Genomic DNA, 15,021 nt, shown 5'->3' on the forward strand with positions numbered 1-15,021 from the left:
CTGGAAAAGAGACATCTTTCCTACTAGAAGGTTCCACTCACAGCATAATGGAGTCTTATCCCCAGAAGGAAGAGGTTTGGGTAAATTAAAGCAGAGTTAGAAAATCACCTTAAGAATGAGCTTGCACAGTATCAACAATAGTCACTCTCTCCTTATAGAACAACTCTGGATGAGAGTTGAGGTCAACCACAACAGTCCAAAATTTCCTGACCAACCTAGGAAAAAGTTACAGCCATTCTGAAATGCCATTTCCACAGAGCAAGAGTCCAAATCCCACTCAATACAAACATCCCTTGAGAAAGGAACAATTTAACCTACCCTTTGAGAAATTTTAAAACCATAGGCTTAGAGGAGACTGGAAACCTCAACACTAGTACATAACATACCAAAAGTGCTGCAAAGTGTATCTTAGTTAACAGTGAGATCAGATATCTTCAAGTTCAATGAACAATTCAAGGACATCAGAACAAAGACATGAGGAAAGTATTTCCAGAGGCATATGAAGCAAAGAACTGGTCCACTAAATCACATAAACACATTTTCTTCTGCCCTCTGATGAGTCAGAAGTAATACAGCCAGCAAACATACCATGCGATGGAGAGATCTGGATAGCAAGGAGTCCCAGAATAAAAATGGGTTTGGTAGGGCAACAAGCAGAGAATTTTCCAATACCATAACTGCTGCAGCTCTGCCAAGACAGCTTGAAAATCATGTTGTCTCTTACCTTAGCTTAAGAAAGACCTTTGATTTAGGGGAAGCAAGAGAAAATAATTAAGTTTGTTGGACTACTGAGAGAAGAACATAACAGACAGAAATCCTGGACACTATCCAGCTCAGGAAGTCAGAGAGGCATCCAAGTCAAGTGATACCCAAAGCAAACAACTCATCAGGCTGGAGGCTGGCATCAGAACATCTGATCAGACCTCTTGTTTATGAGCCAAAAAAGCAAAATGGCTGAGGCAGACAGTGTATTCAAAGGTTTAAAAAGACACACAGTTTAACATAGTGTAATTTCAAAGCTTGACTGCTCCTTGACAAACACCTAATGACCACTAACAAGTCACCATCCTGAACCTGAAGTTCTACACTCCCAATGGATCAGTAATCTCCTTCCCTCTTTTTTACAACAAAGTGGTCCCTGACAGCCACTAGACGTGGATCTAAACTCCATATTTTGCTGCTGAAGCAATCTCCAAAGCACAAAGAAACTCTCTTCAAGAAGCTGCTGGACTGAACTCTAGACACTGCAATATGAGGCAATTCACTTAGTGGCAGTAATGGATCAAAACTAATGGCAGCAGGCAAATCTGTCCTTCGAGGAATAAGAAAAGAATTACAGAAATTATGTTCTCCAAGCCTGTCTTTCAAAAGACTCTGCTGGGAACAGGTGAACAGCAATGAGGCTGGGTGAGACAAAACAGTCACTGTTTTCCCACTCTAATGAAATAATTCTCTGACCTGGAATTAACATTTATTTTGTCAGCTAATGCTATATGTGTTGGCAAATATTGAGAAGAATGCACAACAGACACAAATTTAACTAGAAGTGATTTGGAGACCCGAAATTTTCCAAAGAGCTTTTCAAATCCTCTTCCTGGAGATAGAACAGCATGAGGTACTTCCGTGTGGTCTCCAGAAGAAGTATACGTGCAACCCTTTAAGTATGGGTTAAAGCAAAGAATGATCATCCTCAGGAGTAATGGGAAACATGTATGGAAAGACTAAGAAACCAGACTCTATCAGAGAGAACTTCATCAGGGATTATGGCTGTTGTTGCCCAAAAAACTCACCAAAGCTAGGAAGTGGCTTTTTTTTTTTTTTTTTTTTCCCCCAGAAGACTGGCTAAAACAAAAGTAGGACACTGGCCCAATTTGGGAAAATTATCTTGTATAATTATCTTGTATGTAAGTTCCATCTTCTTTTTATGAAGGAAATCTTGCAGTTTTTGATCCCTGATTGGTGATGCAGATACAGCAACATTCAGGGATATGATCTTCCCTCAGGCTGTGTGAATTCCAAATGTGAATGTCAGTTACCAAATTCTTCCCAACCAACAATGGCGAGAGAGGGAAGCCAAGATTTTGCAATACTAGAAATGATATGGAAGAATAAAAAATAAAGAACAAACTTTAAAGCTGCATGGCAGTAATGACAGCACCCTCCATTTCAATCTTATATATAATTTGTCCAGTACAGGGAGAGCAGTAAGAAAAGTCTTAAAGTCTTGAGCAATACCACATGAAGTAAACCCACAGTATGAATTTATATTGGATTATTTTAGATACTTTTAACAGAAAGAATGCTAATTAAAAGGATTAATCAATGTGTCCATCTTGAACGACATGCATGCCTAACCATTCCTTCTGGTTTAGTTTTGGCCAAATCTCCAGCACTGCAAGCTCACTTAAGAGTATGATACTTTGTATTTTTTTTTAATACCAGAAACAAGAGAGACATATAGCATCCATATCAACAAAAACTATTTTCATGAGGATATTTTCATTTGAGGAAACAGAAACATTTTATAGAAGTTACCTATATAGCTTTTTTCTTGTAATAGCTAATATGGATATAAATTTTTTTAAATATTGTATCTGGAAGCTAGTTTCAAATGAAAATATGAAATAATTTACTGCTTCTCCATAAACCAGGATTATAATGATAACAAGACAAGCCTAAGTAGAAAATAATGCATACATTACCTTGGAATGTTTTTCAAACATTATTTTAGTGATATTACTAGATAAAGTCAAATCGTAATACACACTAGAGCAACTCCCATACCAGGCTGTGTGTTAAATGTGGCACTATTCTAAAAAGTAATGTTTCTTGCAGGCAGAAAGGTAACAGTAAAGAATAGGGTGTTTCACTAAAACATATTCCTATTTCAAAAGCCACACAGTAGAGGAATAAATTATTTTCCTTTCTTAACTGTAGAAAAATGTTTACCACCTTCTGATCAGTCATATTTGGAAAACAAAAATCAAATCTGTTGGCCCCAAACCAGTATTGTACAGTGCAAAGTTAAGTCTGAAATATTTAAAGTTGTTCCACTGGAATGCACAGAACTCTGCAATGGTACAGTAGACTACCTGCTGCTCAAAGATCCTATAATTTTAGCTCTGGTGTTTTTCCAAGATGAGCACAGGTTGCATTTGCAGTAAAATTTGTAATAAACTCAAGTTTTTAGCTTTCAAATTAGCATACTCAATGTGCAATTCCTAGGATGCAGTAAAACACTTTAGAATTATATTCCTGTAAATTGTATTTTCACACAGTAATTTCTTAAAGTAGAACTACCTCTTAGATGTAATAACAATATTTTTTTACTTTTTAGCCTGGAGAAAAGGAAGCTGAGGGGAGACCTTATCACTTTCCACAACTACCTGAAAGGAGGTTGTAGTGAGGTGATGGACTGGTCTCCTCTCCCAAGTACCAAGTGATAGAATGAAAGGAAATGGCCTCAAGTTGTGCCAGGGGAAGTTTAGATTGTATGTTACGAAAAATTTTTCACTGAAAGGCTTGTCAGGCACTGGAACAGGCTGCTCAGGAAAGTGGTTGAGTCACCATACCTGGAGGTGTTTAGAAGATGTATTGTTTAGGGACATGGTTTAGTGATGGACTTGGCAGTGTTAGGCTACAGGTTGGACTTTATGACCTTAAAGGTCTTTTCCAACCAAAAAGATTCTGTGATTCTGAAAGACTGACAGGCTCAATTCAGTGGAAAACACTGACTAAAACTCCATTGCTCCAACATATTGGAAAAGAGAACAGTGTCAGTTGTTTCATTCTAGAATACCTACTGCTTGCATTGTTAAGACACCTAGAAAAGGAACTTAAAATAATTATCAAATGCTATTCTTAAAATTTGTTGCTGCATTTGGAATAGATGCGGTCAAATATAGAACTATGTATTGATATCACACAACTGAATGATGTTTCTTGTCCTAAATGGTAAGAGAGCAGAAATAACAAGTGAAGAGACCTTATTTCAGGCTTAAATGAGTGTATAGTGAAAACAAGTAAAAATAAATAATTTGTCATTGGGTATTAAAATATGACCAGCACAGAAAGATAAAGACTGACAGATTAACTAAATACATACTTATGCAAGAATTATAGTGGATTTACACTACTAGATTTCATCACTGTTTCTAAAGCTCTTTTGTACCTAATTCCAGTTCTTTTCAGAAAAGTAGAATGCCTTGTTAAGGAGATGCTTCAAGGTGCCTGAAATAGAATCTCCCCCTGTCAAATATAGATGTCTGTGAGGAACAGACAAGTTCCTCATAGGAAGGGACAGCAGTTTAACACTTCATACATTTTAAGCCCATCTGAAGCTCATTTTCATCATGCCACTCATGCTATTAAGTAGGAATGTAGATGAGTTTGTTCATTCTTTCCACTTGCTCCAAGAGCAGAATTACTCTTTACTTGTATACTTGGCCCAAGGATATAACCTTGCCTAAAGGAAAGCCACAGTCCATTTCAAAGTAAGGAACTAAACTGCTAGATGTTTTTTTTACTTTAGGGCTTCCAAATAATAAAAAAATAAATCAGGAAAAAACTATGTTGTGATTGTATTTGTGGCTCAGTAATCGTGGGAATCTGTCACAAATACTTGGACTTTTGGTGTGATTTAAACAGTCATGCTAATACTCCAGGGAAGGTGTTAGATAAAGATGCCCTAGAGATTTTACAATAGCATTTTGTGAAGTTTATGTGTCAGAAAAAATGAGGGTGTCTGGTTTCCATGACTAAACGGAGTGCGATCTGCTATAGAAATAGCCCTTCCAAATTTTTCTGAAAAAGAAAAACTATCTCATATCACACATGGTTTCTATTACCTTGGTAAATCATTGCACCATGCACATTTTGTTTTAGGCATGAGTAGTCCATGTTTCTTCACTGGCTGTAACAAGAGATGGATTCTGCACTTAACAGGTTAACTGACAAGTTAAACACTCCAAGACCTTGTTCAAGCAGCCAGGCAAAATAAACCACATTAAAAAACTTTTTTGTTAAACTGTTTTAATAAATAATACCAACCTGTGTACTGAAGATGCATGGGGTGTCCTACATACAACATGTCAATATGGGGTGGATGTTTCACCCTTATTAGCCTTGTTTGGTTCTCTAAAGAAGGAGTCACACAAAAGCTTGGAACAAAGTCCTTCTGGCAGTCCATGTTGCTTCGACAAATTTTGCTGGCCTCAATAACTTTTCGTGCTGGCAGACAGGCATACTGAAATAAGCATTTAGAATTATTATCAAATTTTAAAGTATTTTCCAACAGATCAGAAAAAAAGGTTCTATATAATCCTTTTTAAAGCAAAGGAAGTACCTCAGAGATATACTACCAGCCCATGAAGATCTGAAATCTGATTTTTTGGGTTATTTTGTTTTGTCAAATCCTTCAGACCCTTTATCTGATACTTATTCAACCTGTCATTCTGTTTTTGGTGGAATGAGGAAGAGAGGGTGTGCACATGTACAAAAATAATAGTTAACTACTTTTAAAAAGGTACACACAGTTTTAGTCTTCATTGACCTAAACCCTCATTTGTCTGCGCAAAACCTTGTGTTCAGCAAACAAACCAAAAAACCTACCAACTGCGTGATAGCTAAGAAACCATTCTCAACTAAGATGAATCTATTGCTGTGTCCCAAGCCCAACCTATAAAACTTTCACTCAGCAGTCTGAAAGTCTAGATCTTTCTTGCTCCCTGCAGGCCAAATTGACAACAGCAGAAAGGAACAGGAAATTGTTTTTCCTTCTTACGTCTCATAAAAGCTCAGTGGTGATTTTCATTTTGTTCTTAAACACAAGCAAGGAAAGTTATTTGTCTACTCTTTGCCTTAGTGAAACAAACAAATGAAAAAACCCAACAAAAATATATTTTCTTGCCTGTTAACCTGATATTTGCACTCCACATAGATGCATGAGTGTCAGACACTCTCCATTAAACTCAATACAAGCTCTTTCTATTCTAATGAGAGGGAGAAGGCACACTTTCAAATACTGCTGCATAGCACTGCAAAGTCTATTTAAAATAATTGTTCAAAAACTCACAGCCAATATAAGGACACTTGAAGGTCATAGGCTTCTGGATGCTTTTATTTCTTCTCTGTTCCTAAGTAGCAGCTATGAGCTTAAGAATGTCAAACCTCAGTGGGGTAGTGATTTATCAAATCTTGCTGAACTCTAGGATGTTACCAGCCACTGTGTTGTATTTCAAATGAATGCTGGTCTGTGCTCAGTTCTTAGTGGTTAAATACCACAAAAATACCTTGGATGGGAAGTTTACCATTGCAAAAACAAAAAGCAGCAGATGCAGGACCAGACTTATTTCAATTTCTTTAAGTATCTAGCACTACAAGTCAGAACAATAACAAAGTATTTGTATGTGTAGAAAAGTTTACACAGTTGATACTTTTGCTCTCTCTTGTAACTAGGACCGTTAGAAATATTCCATCGCTGTCAATATTTTAGCAAACATTTCTGTATTTTGAAGAGAGTAATTCAAAATTGTACTGAGAAACTGTGTACGTTTCCACGTGGTGAAAAAGGAGTCAAACAGAGGCACAGATATTGAGAAACTGGGCAATCTCTAGGACCTTCTCTTGGGATATAAGATCTTTTCTGGTTCTTCCAGAGACTCCCTGCTTGATCATGGGAAAAATCATAACTAATACTTTTGGGTTTTTAAGTTGCAAATGGGGAGGATAACATACACACACATCTTTATTACAAACTGTAGGTATTTGTAAGCACTTGAGTATGCTGCATAAATGTTGGTAAATATTACCAATTTAATTTAAATAATTTCAGGTTTACCAGAAAGAATTGGCAGTTTAAGTAACTTACCGAGTGGCTGTCCAAGTTATTGCTATAGGAGAAGCAAATGTCTGTCAGGCTGTTGTTACTACAACATTCAACCGTGCCATCAAGTCTTCTATAGACTGAAGAACATAGACATAAAGCAAATGATCAGTATTATAGTAAGTGCCTGAAAAGTCTCTGAATAAAGTAAAACAATCATTCTGTAGCCTTCAAGAACTATAGTAATTCACACAGCCTAACTCTGGTACAATCACAACTAAAAATAAGCTTCACCACTTATGTGTGTTAATGTGACTTCAGCCATGCCACATACTGTTTTTTTCATCTTAATAAATCTCCTTGAGATGCTAGGGACCTGCAATGTGCTGAGCATTATGAGTTACAAAATACTTTTATCCCTTGCCCCCAGCTTGCATTAAGATTTGGCACAGAAATTTATTAGCTGCTACAGTACTGATGTCACTGGTTGGCTGCAGAAATGTCCAAGACTCAAAATGTCCTCTTTAAAAGAAGAAAGCCTTTACAAGATTCAGGTTTTGAAAGCTTTCCAAGTCTTGAAGGCTGCAGCAGCAAATAAATGATGTCTTACCCCGTGATTTACCTAGTCTGGTACAGAATATTTGTCTGGGATGTTCTTCAAAGGAATTAAACCTAACTTGCTCTACAACAACTGCCTTTAAAAAATACACAAGAGTAGCCACTGTAAGAATCTGTCACAGCAGCACTGCAGTACCTTCCTTAGGTAGATCAAGCCCGAGATACTGGTTGCTGAGTTGTCACTGGATAACCTGCAGTCCAGTAACAGAGCTTATGCCTGAGGCTTACAGGTGCAAGCACTGTACCGTACAATCCTTTTTTCAAGTACCTTGAGGCTAAGCAACTACATATATTTTTGAATAGCGATTGACCATGAAATTAATTTCCTTATAAGGTCCACTGAAAACACCTTTTTTTTTTTTTTTTTTTTTTTTTAATTTCAAGAATGTCCTTGGGGCGTTGTTTTCTGTCTAGCTTCATACTCAGATAACTTACTCTCCATTTGTTTTATGGTCAAGTAGATAGGGTCCATTTGCTAGATACATTTTTATTGATATTCTGAATTTATGTCAAGTTGTGAACTGTCAAGATGTTGACAAATGACAGCTGCTAGAGACCAAACAGAGTTCATTTAATTTCAGAGGAATATTTCTCACTGCTGGAGGCTTATTACTCCAAAAATGCAAACAGACTGGTCTGATTAGAATGCAGTGGTGGGACAATGGGCTGCAAACACAATACACCAACCAAGCTTGGAAGCAATATCGAGTCCCCAGGATTAAGCCTCTAGTATTTCAATCTAAATAGGACTGTTTCAGATGCAAAATATGCATTTTTATTATCCATGACTCTGAAATTGCACTTCCGAGAACAGCAAAATCTGAGAATTGGTTCTTACTTGCCATCCCTGCCAAGCTGAAAGCATGTGCCAAAGTTGCCCTTCTCTTCACAGGGATAATCCAAACTGTTAGGTCTCTAAAAGCAGGTTCTCACCCATATTCTGTTTCCAGTTTAAATATTTATCTTAGTTCCAGCTGTAAGATTACTTTCCTTACATACTAAAAAATAAATGCATTAGCTTTTCACTCTCACAAGAGAATTATAATGCATCAAAAAACATGGGTAGTCGAGCTGCCTGACCTCCTGTTTACTTCCAGTATGATGGAAAAATGCTGTGAAAATTTTAAAGCTCTGAATAGCATCATACAGGTTTTGTTCAGTGGCAGCCCCTTACCTTTGGGGTTCTGTCTCTGTGGATGCTTGCATGAAACTAACTCTCAAGAGCTTCTGGACACGGCACAAAACATTCACAGAATGACAGAATCACAAAATCATCAATGTTGGAAAAGACCTTCAAGATCATCAAGTCCAACCATCCGCCCTACAACCCCTCTCCACTAAACCATCTCCCAAAACACCACGTCTACCCGTTTTTTGAACACCTCCAGGGATGGTGCCTCCACCACCTCCCTGGGCAGCCTGTTCCAATGCCTCGCCACTCTTTCTGTGAATAAATTTTTCCTAATATCCAATCTGAATCTCCCCTGGTGCAACTTGACCCCATTTCCTCTGATCCTATCATTATTTATTTGAGAGAAGAGGCCAACACCTGCCTCACTACAACCTCCTCTCAGGTAGTTGTATAGAGCAATAAGGTCTCCCCTCAGCCTCCTCTTCTCCAGGCTGAACAGCCTCAGCTCCTTCAGCCTCTCCTCATAAGGCTGGTTCTCAAACCCCCTGATCAGCTTAGCTGCCCTTCTCTGCGCCCTCTCCAGCACCTCAATGTCCTTCCTATACTGCAGTGCCCAAAACTGCAAATAGTGCTCAAGGTGCAGTCTCACCAAGGCTCCTCTGCAGTCAGCCAGGACTGCTGGTACATGATAGAAAGCGGCTTGGTGAGCACCCCCACCAGCTCTTTTAGCACTCCTGGGTGGATCCCATCCAGCCCCATAGATTTGTGCCCATCTACGTGGTGTAGCAGCATTCAGGCAATGTAACATGACTGTTCTTTTTTGTTCTACTTAATTTTTGTTAATTGCTTTAGTTGAGCTAAGTTCACTTTTTTTTTTTTTCTCAGGGCTAAGTCAGTTACAGCAACAAGCACTCTAATGAATACATGAAAACAGAAGTAAATAGACTGACCTTCAGAAGCAGTATGTGCAATCCAGACAAAGCTAAGTTTATGATAGGCAATGACACTGTGAGATTGAGGAGGTAAATTAAACATAAAACCCGTATAGTGAGACACATCAGAAGTGGCCATAATAAAGCACACCATTGGGTTAAGCCATACAATTTGTAATGTCATGCTGATCAAAGCAGTTAAATAGTCTGTGGAATTAGCATCTGCAAAAGATCACTGAGTTGATCCATGAACTAAAAATAGAGGAGATAATTTTATTACTGCTAATAACCAAGTTATGTAATATCCTAAAAAGGCAAATTTCCTTATTCAGATCATACAGTGTATTTGCACAGGATGACTGGAAGACCAGAGGAATTCTTTTATCTACCTCTTCCTCACTTTCATATTTCACAAAACAGAATGGCATATTGGTAACTGCTTAAAACAGGATAGCAGACTCAAGAAATCTGTCCCCATCAACAAAACCTAAATTCAAAATGGACATGATAAAATTACAATATAAAATAATGAACAGAGCACCTAAAGTCATACCTCTAGCTGGAAAGCTTAACTGCTGTAGGGTGGCTGCACTTACACAGTAGCCGACCTGTGACTTCTCTGAAATGTCTCCCAGACAGGAATTCCAGTCTTCCACACTATAAACGGGGCAATCTTGTAGGTTAGTGACAAGGTCTCCTACAAAAAGACCTCGTGGCCCATTGGCAGGAGAATCCTGAGAAGAAGCACTGAAGTCAGTCATATTATTATAGTTAAAACTACAAGGATTTGTTTACAGTTCTACTGAATAGCCAAGAAATATTTAGACTAAGATGCTATTTCCAAAGAAAAAGAAAATCTCAGGCTCCACTAGAACTGATTATTGCCATTTAGGATAGAGCATTACAAAACCAACATCCTTACTTACTTATTTAGCACAAAGAAAAAGGAAAGGGCAAGTCTCCAAGTATTTCATGGACCTCTTCAAATCTGAGTAGTTCTTCTCATACAAGTTAACAAGTTGTGTTTTTTTTTAACCATTTTAAGTTCAAGTAGCTTAAATTAATACCCTGAACCTTTCAAAAAAGCAGAGTGTATCTGTACTTTAGAAGGTATAAAGAATAATAAATGTCACTCTCCTGAGTTATATCAGTTCACTTTTAGATCCAAGGACTGAATCCTTTCAGCCCTGCTGTTCAACTGTTCTGTATTTGATTAAGCCAAAAAAATATCAGTCCTTTCCAGAATCTCAGCAGTCTCCCTCTAATTTCCTTCCAGCTGATCAAACAAGCAAGGAAATCAGCTCAAAATAATCTTTAGCCTTAAAACCAGATATCAATAACTACAGCAATAATGCAGTTTCCAGCAGGTTTACTTGGTGCCAATATTGAAAAGTTAAAAAACCTCTAGAAATAAGCCTGCAAACTCATCTCAAATGTCTAAACAGTTTTATAGAATGCTGAATAGTCTATAGGTATTCACATCATGTTCCTTCGTTTACTAATACTAAAACACATGAGACTGAAAAGGAAACATCAAGCACACAAAAAATGTAACGTATTAGATTCTGCAGAGTACTGCAATTACCAAATTTGATTGTGATAACAAGAGACATCGGTACACTTCAGGTCAGAAAGCATATAATGTGGAAACAGCAAAGATCTTTTCTTACCTCTGCAACCTCAGTGACAAGTGCCCCAACACCCGTGTAATAGAAAGGGAAAAGAATAGCTGGTAGCAGAAACAAAACCATGAAGCTTGCAACACTAAGAACAAAATTATGCCACACTCCTAAAAAGAAAGCAAAAAAAAATGTTTCTAAATAAATACTAAGAACAAAAAAAGTGTTTTTGAAGGGCAAGAATCTATGGTTACCTTCTATTTAACTTTCCTGGCCTAATTCCTGTAAGATTGGATGAAAAGTTAATTTGTGAACACAAGTATGAAAGAACACATGTATTACGTTACAAACTTAAGTTTCTATGATGTCACTTTGAAGGGGAGTTTTAGCGAAGCCTCTGAGCCCCTTAAAATTATACTATCAGAAAATACAGTGAAGTAGTAAGTTCATTTTTAAGGTGTCATTCTACCATATTGATATTTTGATATTGATATTTCAGCACATAACAATACTTTTCTAAGTACACAGCGGGCAGAGTATCCAGAAGAAAAACTGCACTTCTGAATCAACTATTAAACTAGTTTTTATTGAGTTGTCATCAATCACAAAGACTAAAAATCTAGTGAATGAAATGTAGTACTGGTCACTTTTTACCACAATCAACTGTTGAATTTATGAAGCTTAATAAATGGGCTTATATGCGAATAAATACTGTTTGTCCTGGTCAGCAAGATGTCTGAAGTTCTGTTGCAATTCAGTATTTTCTATGGTTATCTTCATTGTATCAATAAAAAGAATTACATATATATGTGCTAAACAAGTTTAGAAAATTATTTTTAAAAAGAGCTTCTTTCACAAAAAAATCTGGACCCAAAACCACATCAAGAAACTAAATCATGCAAGCAGCATTTCCTGAAACATTACTTTGGGCAACATACTTGAACTGCAATCTTTATATTATGCTGTTCTCCATAGGAAGAAATGAACCATTATCATAAGATGGACTTGGCTTCCTTCAACATCCAGTAAGATACACATTTTCTAATTTAGTTTGTCTCCTTGGACAAACATTTTATATGACTAATGCAGGAAAACTTTTCAATGTTGAAGACTCCTTATTTCCTTCACAGAGTGGGTCATCTTGTTAAGAGGGTTTTTATTCCATTCAATATTTACAGTGCAGTCACAGCACAGGGACTGAAATAAATAAATTTAAAAACATATTAAAATTATCTTTCTTGCACTGTATATAATACAGGAATGATACCACATGATAGACTCTTATTTCCCCTGGATATCTGTATATCTTTTATTTTGTTTCACCTGGTCTTCTTTTACATTTCTAATGCTGCAGAAATGAAAAACGTTTTTGGAGCACTTTAACTAAGGGTTTGATGCTACTTCCACTAGTAGATGCTTCTTGAAGTTATTTATTTTTCTACAGTTTTTAATCATATCTTATTGAAAGGCTATCAGATCGATGAAATGTTCCAGGATTCAGTTCTCTTTGTCTCACATACATACATATATAAAAATGTATACATACACACAAATGTAAGAAAAGTATTATGTAAACATTTTAACTTGTTTTAACTTTTTTATCTCAAAAATACTTTTTTCAGCTTAACTAAGGATAAAAATCTAAGACAAACAAAAATCCCTTGTAACAGTATGGCTGCGAGAGAGTAAACTGAAAAAAACCGCCCATAAATTAATAACAAATTGTCTGATGGAGCTACTAGAAGGTGACAAGGAATACTTTGAAACAGCTAGGAAAAAACAGACGGGCCTTAATACCTTAATCTACACAGGTTGCTGTGTGGAATACAGCAGAAAAATCTAAAATAGAAGGGCTTCAAATTAATCCCAGGTGATCCATAGAAAAATAAACAGGCTCAAAATTAGAATACCTGTAGAAGCACAGTGCTGAGTATACCATCAATTTAATTTTGTTAAAACAGCCTCGTTAACCTAATTCCTTATATTTAAAAAGGGACACTTCACATAACCCTTAGAACAGCTGATAATAGTTTTTAAAAAATATTTAAATCCTTTTTCTGTTAATGACAAGACAAAATGTATTAAAAAGGATCTAAAAACATATTACAAATATTTGAATTAATTATAAGAAAGCGCTGCACAGAAGCACTTTTCATCTACTAGGTATGGATTTAATGCTAAAAATATCACATCTTTCATTCACTATTCTTGAACTCATGATGCCATCTGCTGTACAACAAATATACTCCAGAGTACAGGTGGACTACAAAAGGAATATTTGGTGTTGTTTTCTACTCTAGCTCTTTCACTTAGCATGCCATTCAAGCATGTCTCTCTAAACTCAGATCCAGAGAACACTGAGAAAATGTTCATTAAATTGCTCTGAAAATTTAAAAAAACTGAGTCAAGTTTACTGAATATCACGTTATCATTATCAAACATCCTAGTTCTGAAACGTACTTACCATAAGGTGTAAAAAAAATACATGTATTTGTTCTGCCTAACTGATAACAAGTTATTGATGCTAAGCAGTCTTGCAATATGCTTGCTTGTAGCTCATACTCCCATATTTCATGTTTCCCAAGAAACCTGAAAAATTATTGTAGGTGTTTGCTTGTCATCAAAAACATGCAAGCAATTATTTTCTATTACATTTTATAATGGGAAGCACCTTTGCCTCTAGAAATCAATAATATGAGTGGTTCAAGGAGCATAACAGTTTCAGTTTAACTTTCCACAGCAACAGGCCTCTACTTCCCAGCAGACACAGGCTTCAAAAAACATCAAACCAAAACCATTTGGAGGTTATTTGGAACCTTATGCTGTGATTCTCTTTGGACGTTTGTGTTTTGGCCTTTATTTCCTCTTGATGGCAACAATAAAACATAGTGATCTGTATAATATCATAACTCACACATCACTGAAAATCACTCACAATACTATTGAAAAAATGACATAACAGATTGCTCCAGAAAACAGCACAATATGGACAGTAATGATCAAATGGTTTTCCAAAAATCACAGTGTAGGTTCAGAACAAAAGAATTACCTTTAGGTAAAGAGAAGCTTTTGTATTTATTAATTTTAAACCTTCAATCCTCAATTAAGGATTCACAAATAATGCTTGCAGAATAAGTTATTGTGTTAAGCAAAAATTTAATAAAAAAGCACAAGCTATTACCTGCACAAAATATCCTTAATTGCTGGACTGGAGATATCAGTTGTAAGTGGGTTGTGAAGAGGTCTACAAAAGCTCCAGGATAGACAATGAAGATAAAAATCCCAAATCCATTAAATCGTACTTGTTCTCTTAAAAAGAAAAGAAAAATGAAATGGTGTTACTGCAAACAAGCAAATGACAAACTGACAGATTCTACATAGCACACATTTTTTGGCAACGATGATAACTAAAATTATAGTCATAAAATGGACTTATTTTCATAATGCTAATAACTGAAAGATAATTAAACTAAAGGATGTTTCCTGCAGTAGTTGCCACTTTTTAGTAGCACACATTTGTGAGCCTGGTAGAAAAAGAAAGGATTAAGTTCAACTTCTTTTCAGTCTCCTGGTAACAGTAACACATGAAATACTTTAGAAAAAAAAACGTACTTTCAAGTTAATTTATCTTTTAATATTTGGGGGATTTTTTCTTTTAGGTAAAAAAATGGCAGCAGTTGCAATGGATGCAGTTGTAAACTAATGTATGAAAAATTATCTGGAAGAAGCAATTGCTTTCCTGTGAAAGAAACACAGATTTCTGGAATTTCTGTTTCTCCTGATTGAAATTTAGATTGAATTGAAAACTAACAAAAAAGAGGGAAATGTCATTTGAAAAAATGCAAACAAGTCAAGATAATACATATATTTATCAGAGGTTCTACCACTGCTTTTAAA

At 36.2% G+C, this 15,021-nt stretch overlaps 2 protein-coding genes across 3 annotated transcripts in view; both read right to left on the reverse strand.

Moving 5' to 3' along the window:
• CNKSR2 (connector enhancer of kinase suppressor of Ras 2) overlaps positions 1 to 15,021 on the reverse strand; it is a 475,055-nt gene that overhangs the window by 150,110 nt on the left and 309,924 nt on the right. The gene's annotated exons all lie outside the window — the stretch shown is intronic.
• MBTPS2 (membrane bound transcription factor peptidase, site 2) overlaps positions 1 to 15,021 on the reverse strand; it is a 36,782-nt gene that overhangs the window by 9,611 nt on the left and 12,150 nt on the right. The window contains exons 5-9 of the mRNA XM_051608958.1: positions 14,306 to 14,433; positions 11,176 to 11,294; positions 10,059 to 10,239; positions 6,869 to 6,963; positions 5,050 to 5,245 (exon numbers count right to left, since the gene is read on the reverse strand). Of these exons, the coding sequence (XP_051464918.1) occupies positions 5,050 to 5,245; positions 6,869 to 6,963; positions 10,059 to 10,239; positions 11,176 to 11,294; positions 14,306 to 14,433 (719 nt within the window). The remainder of the gene's footprint in view (positions 1 to 5,049; positions 5,246 to 6,868; positions 6,964 to 10,058; positions 10,240 to 11,175; positions 11,295 to 14,305; positions 14,434 to 15,021) is intronic.

Source organism: Apus apus, chromosome 1 (assembly GCF_020740795.1).
Source record: "Apus apus isolate bApuApu2 chromosome 1, bApuApu2.pri.cur, whole genome shotgun sequence".
In the NCBI taxonomy this organism is placed as follows: Eukaryota; Metazoa; Chordata; class Aves; order Apodiformes; family Apodidae; genus Apus; species Apus apus.